Source organism: Sturnus vulgaris, chromosome 9 (assembly GCF_052056855.1).
Source record: "Sturnus vulgaris isolate bStuVul1 chromosome 9, bStuVul1.hap1, whole genome shotgun sequence".
NCBI classification, from domain to species: domain Eukaryota; kingdom Metazoa; phylum Chordata; class Aves; order Passeriformes; family Sturnidae; genus Sturnus; species Sturnus vulgaris.
In genome coordinates, this window is record NC_142251.1 from 8,310,598 (window position 1) to 8,312,627 (window position 2,030).

Sequence of the window (2,030 nt, forward strand, 5' to 3'; positions counted from 1 at the left end):
CACTCAGGGAAGAGAGGAGAAAGCCCATTTGAGAGAGAGTTCCTGCATATTCCACCATGCACCCACCTCCTGAGTGTGCTCCTGCTCGCCCTGGGGGTGCCCCGGGGTGCCCTGCTGCAGGTGGCATCCCCGGGGCCAGGCTGGGCACAAGGGCAAGGGTGGGAAGCCCTGCCTGGCAGATGCAGCCAGAGAACACCTTTTCCGGGAAGGAACGGAGCAGATGAACAGATCACCGTGCCTCCGCTCCAGAATAAGCTGAGCGAGAGAGGAGCGGAGCCCTCGCACACGTGTGTGTCTGCACACAGCCGGGGGCCGGGGACCCCTGGCTCCATCCCAGCTGACCCCCACGGGAGGGAGAAGTCCGCTTGTCCAGAGGCGCTCGTGAGAGCCCGGAGATGTGCAGCCAGGCCCCGTCGGCCCCATCACATGTACCGCTCCAGGCCGGCGGGGAAGTTGGGCTGCCTCATGTAGGTGTTGCTGGAGCCGAACTGGCCGAGGGGTGAGGCGGAGAGCCCCAGCAGCTGCTCGCCGTGCTCGGCACAGGCCGGGGGCCGCATGGCCGGCAGGGCCAGTCTGTTGGGAGCCCCGTAGAGCTGCGGGCTGCTGGGCGAGTAGCTGCCCTGAGCCACGGGCAGGTGCGGGGGCGAGGCGGCGTAGGGGTACGCCAGGGAGTTGGGGCCGGCCCGGCCCAACAAGCCGGGGCTGACAGGCTGTGCCTGGAAGCAGGGAGGCTCGGAACTGCCGGCAGAGCAGGCAGGAGCCAGCTCGGCTCCGGGCAAGCCCAGCGATGGGTGGCCCAGCTCGGAGGGCGGCGAGGGTTGCAGGGCCTGCTGCCCGCTGATGAGGCTGTCGATGCTGAACATCCTGGGATGCTGTGCCGGCGGTGCTGCCCCGGCCGCGTAGGGGTGGAAAACGCTGCTGGAGAGCTGCGGGCCGTAGCCGGGCGAGCAGAGGGCATTGGGGTAGGGCGCTGTGGGTGCCGTGGGGCGCCCGGCGGGCGGGGGCGTGAAGGCGCTGGAGTTCTGCATGTAGCCGGGGTAGGTGGTGATGTCGGTGCGCTTGAAGCGCTTCCTCCGGCGCAGGAAGCTCCCGTTGTCGAACATGTCCTCTGCAGCCGGATCCAGTGTCCAGTAGTTGCCCTTGCCGGGATGTCCGGGCTCCCGGGGAATCTTAACGAAGCAGTCGTTGAGGGTGAGGTTGTGGCGGATGCTGTTCTGCCACTTCTTTGGGTTCTCCCGGTAGAAGGGGAAACGCTCGGTGATGAACTTGTAGATGCCCCCCAAGGTGAGCTTCCTCTCGGCGGCGTTGGCGATGGCCATGGCGATGAGGGCGATGTAGGAGTACGGGGGCTTGCCCCGCTGCACCGGCCGCTTCCTTCGGCGGCCCCCGGCGGGAGGCGGCGGCTCCTCGGGCGGCGGCGGCGGGGCCGGGCTGCTCCCAGAGCCCCGCGGCTCCGGCTTCACCGGCGGCGCCTGCGGAGACCCCCGCGCCGGCCCGGGGGAGCCGGGGCTGGCCGCGGCGGCGGGGCTGGGAGCCGGCAGAGTGCACATGCCTCGCAGGCAGGGGAAGCCGGCCGCGTTCATATACGGCCCTCGCCTTCCTCCTCCTCGGAGGATGGGGGGGAGCGGCGGGAGAAAGAGCCCCCCCGAGGGGAGGGGAAGGGGAGAGGGAGGGGAAGGGGAGGGGGGCAGGTTCGGCAGCAGCTCCCTGCGATGGGGAGGCCGGTCCCGAGCCGCTTGGCAATATATAGGGCTGTCGCCCCCCCGGAGGGGCGTGCGGTGCCGGCCCACCCGGCCCCTCTCCCCCGGCGGGAGGAGGAGGCCCCCGGGGAGGGGTCCCGGCTCCCACGGCTAAATCCCCCAGCCTCTCCTGGGGTTCCTTCCATAGCCATGCCCCCGAGCGGTCCCTCCCCCGGGGGTCCCGGGGCCAGCGCTGCGGCCGCCTCTCCTCCCGGCCCTTCTCCGCGGCGCTTCGCTTTGCTCGGAACTGCTGCTTCCTCCCCGGAGAAAAAACAAATAAAATGAATCCCG

The 2,030-nt window shown here is 70.0% G+C and overlaps 1 protein-coding gene across 1 annotated transcript; it reads right to left on the bottom strand.

The window, feature by feature from the left end:
• Positions 1-422: 422 nt before the first annotated feature.
• FOXE3 (forkhead box E3) lies at positions 423-1,583 on the bottom strand. The gene has a single exon (XM_088169540.1). It carries the CDS (start codon positions 1,581-1,583, stop codon positions 423-425), a length of 1,161 nt encoding a protein of 386 aa, XP_088025666.1.
• Positions 1,584-2,030: the final 447 nt, after the last annotated feature.